The sequence below is a fragment of the Dendrobium catenatum genome, unplaced genomic scaffold, assembly GCF_001605985.2.
Source record: "Dendrobium catenatum unplaced genomic scaffold, ASM160598v2 fragScaff_scaffold_716, whole genome shotgun sequence".
Classification (NCBI taxonomy): Eukaryota; Viridiplantae; Streptophyta; class Magnoliopsida; order Asparagales; family Orchidaceae; genus Dendrobium; species Dendrobium catenatum.
This window is the reverse complement of record NW_021319178.1, coordinates 9335187-9338350: the sequence shown is the minus strand read 5'-3', so window position 1 is coordinate 9338350 and position 3164 is coordinate 9335187. Positions and strand designations below refer to the sequence as shown.

The following is a 3164-nucleotide window of genomic DNA, read 5'->3' as shown; positions in this document are numbered from 1 at the left end:
TGGAAAAATATATTTTTTTTTTATCTGAATCAGTCTCTATTTCCCTCACCAAATTACGGGTTTTTTCTACAGTTGAAGATAGAAAAAGTATTACAGGTAGATTTGCCGATTTAAGGAACCGAAAAAAAAATAAAACAAGCTGTTAGTAGCTGATTTACAGTTCTGCCTTTTCAGGATGATATTTTTTTGACTTTATGAGATAAAAGGGCAGATATTTAAATCAGCTTTCAGCCAGTTCAACAAAGAGGAGATTGCCTCCCTTGTTATTCATTAACTAACTAGATAATATTTCAAAGCAGATTTCAGTGACGCGTCGCCGTCGTGGCTTTCTCAGCGAAACACAGGCCTGCGAGCCCGGCGGAGGCGGCAGCAGAAGGTGAGGGGTCCATCGTATTCTGGCGCGCACGGTCTCCGGCGTGGGAGTATGGGGGGTGGAGGCTGGCGGCCGGGGCATTGAGGCTGGAGAAGAAGGGGTCACGGAGGAGCTCGGAGGCAGAAGGGCGGGCGTGGGGCTTGCCCAGGCAGCGCTCGATGAAGGCGTGAAATTCCGGGTCGCGGACGCGGCTGAGGGCGGCGGGTGGGACGCCGCCGCTGACCTTGCGGTAAATCTTGGCGACGGAGTCGCACTCACTGTAAGGGATTTCGAGGGTAACCATCTCTAAGACGCACATACCGAAGGAGTAGATATCAACTTGTTCGGTGTAGTTCTCTTCGTAGAGTTCGGGAGCCATGAACTCCGGGGTTCCGAGAATTGAGTGCGCCGCATGGCTTTTGCCAACGATGGCCGCGAGTCCGAGATCACCAATCTTAAGCTGGAACCACAAAGAAAAAAATTAGTTTTTCAAGATTGTATGATTGTATCCATAATTATAATTTCAGATTCACAAAATTGAATTATATAGCTGGGATGGCCATAAGTTAATATAAAGCCATGACAGTAAAGATTTTAAAATGACCATATTAAGTTATATTTTATGCTATATATATACTAATGCTAATATAAGTCAATAATGAAAAATAAAATATAAATGAAATGTATTTTTTATAGACTTCCACCTATAAATTACTAGAAAGGAATTCAACCCATGAAATAAATAATAATTTTATAATTTGATTTCTTCTGTAGAAAGGATTTCTGCAAACATTACTAAATCAAGATTAAATATCTTTAATAATTGGTGAATACACGACAAGCGAAAATTGTAAATTAAAAAACCACCCTTTTAATTGATAGTCGACTTAAAAAAAAACGTAAAAAAGAAACTCTACTCAATGAAGGATTTGGGAAATCTCAAGCAACTCTCCCAAGTGCAAATTCGGGGCATCAAATCCAACTTAACATCCTAAAAATTTTAAGTTTAAATAATTAAAATTTTCTTCAGTGAAAAAAAAAAAAAAACAGTAGCAAACTCGGAGAGGAACAGGGCATGCAAAATCTATTTTTTATTTTCCATGAGTCACTAAATATCAAGAGAAAATTTCAATTTAAGGCTTGATTAAAAATTCAAATATGTAATGATATTTCTCCTTATAAAAAGGTGAAACTCTGCTCATGATAAAGATATGTACAGTTTAAGGTTTTAAACCCCAACGCCATTTATCCTTCAATTTTAATTCCTAAGGATTAATAACAGTAATTTCAATTAATGCCCGCGAGATAAGAAATATATCACGAGGGCAAAGGGATACAATAATTTAAAAATTGCATTTAAAATACCATAATTTACAAATGCTTCCAACAATACATTTCGAGAAACAAGGATCGGAGGCGTACCGTGCCAGAATTTCCGTTCATGAAGACATTGCTGCAATTAAGATCACGATGAATGATGCAGGGGTCATGTTTGTGAAGATAATCGAGGCCGGCAAGTATCTGGCGGCTCCACTTCTTTAAAGCGTTGAACGAAACATGGCGATGCTTCTTGCGATACTCGCGGAGGTTTCCAGAAGTACAGACCTCGGTGATAAAATTTAGTGTGCCAGCCTTGGTGTCTGTCCACACGCTGTAGAGAGCGATGATGTTCTCATGACGCAGAGAACGAAGAAGCCGCACCTCCGAGAACAGGCGGTCGAGCATCTGCGGATCCTCGTTGAAGCTGCGCAATCTCACCTGATTCCAAGCCACCTCAATCCCCTCCTCCTGATCAAACCCTCTGTAAACCTTCTTTGTCGCACCAGTACCGAGCAGATCCCCGTATCGTCCATATCTCCCCGTCGGATCCACCTCCTCGAATGGCTCTGCATCCTTGTCCGCCGGATCCGGCCTAACGCACGGCATCCTCGCTGGATCTACACCGCCTATCGCAATCAAATCCAAAACCCTATTTATTTCAAACACCAAGATCATATATCAATCTGATTCCATTTAGAATACAAAATTCTATTTCTCGATCTGTAATAATCAGGTCCAATCCCTACCTAAATCGTAGATATATCCCTTAAATGAAAAGAGTCGAAAATACCTTCTATCGATCAAATGAAGACGGAGGAAGCACAAATAACTAGAAAATAGGAAGTCCTTGATTCTCTCAGGTGCTGGTTCCTATCAGCCATCCTATTGCTTCAAGCAAAAATTTGATCAATAGAAATAGAGTTAGGTCTTCAATCCAAAGAGAAACACATAAGAAATTTAGAAAAAGGAAAAATAAAATAAAATTAAAACCATAGAATCTATAACCAGAAGATGCCGGGGCTATCCTCTGCTACGATTCCGAGGAAGATGAACAAGCACCGGCAGAATCTTCGTAATGAAGCTTGTGAAGAAGGCGATGGAGAGAGGAAAGCGTTATGCGGAGGCCATATTTATAGCTAAACAACTAACCTCGGTTGATTTACAACCTAACCCGAGTTAACTCTATGCCACCTTCGTTTCCCTTTGTTCTTTTTACTTTTTTTTTGATGTTGTGTGGGTCCCGTCGCCCGCATGCGATCTTCTTCTTTGCACCGTTCGATCTGCTATTGACGGTCAGTATTTCATATTCGTATACGGTATTCAAGTTGAGGAGAGTGGAAAGTAAATGCGATGCTGTTTCCATCTAATTCTCTATTTCTTGCGAGCGCAAGTAAAGGAAAACGTATTTAAGGGGCTCATATTAACCGTCCGATGGACCTATTCGTCTTGATTTAAACAATAGCCGTTCGATCTATCCCGGTCTTAAAGGAAT

The 3164-nt window shown here is 40.6% G+C and overlaps 1 protein-coding gene across 3 annotated transcripts; it reads right to left on the bottom strand.

The window, feature by feature from the left end:
• Positions 1–2784, bottom strand: LOC110105267 (probable serine/threonine-protein kinase WNK11). Of its 3 annotated transcripts, none has more exons than XM_020834689.2 (4): positions 2678–2784; positions 2463–2560; positions 1775–2321; positions 1–812 (listed from the first exon to the last, which is right to left on the bottom strand). In XM_020834689.2, exons 3-4 carry the CDS (start codon positions 2276–2278, stop codon positions 303–305), a joined length of 1014 nt encoding a protein of 337 aa, XP_020690348.2. In that variant the 5' UTR covers positions 2279–2321; positions 2463–2560; positions 2678–2784; the 3' UTR covers positions 1–302. The 3 variants fall into 3 exon arrangements, with proteins under 3 accessions (XP_020690348.2, XP_028551925.1, XP_028551926.1); XM_028696092.1 differs by having other exon boundaries at positions 2663–2770; XM_028696093.1 differs by having other exon boundaries at positions 2463–2554; positions 2678–2770.
• Between the last annotated feature and the right edge of the window lie 380 nt (positions 2785–3164).

Bases quoted from the DNA above. Each gene is read 5' to 3' on its own strand.
- LOC110105267 (XM_020834689.2), bottom strand. From the start codon at position 2,278: ATGCCGTGCGTTAGGCCGGATCCGGCGGACAAGGATGCAGAGCCATTC. The intron at 813-1,774 runs GTACGCCTCCGA...TTGTGGTTCCAG, and splicing joins TGAACGGAAATTCTGGCACG to CTTAAGATTGGTGATCTCGG.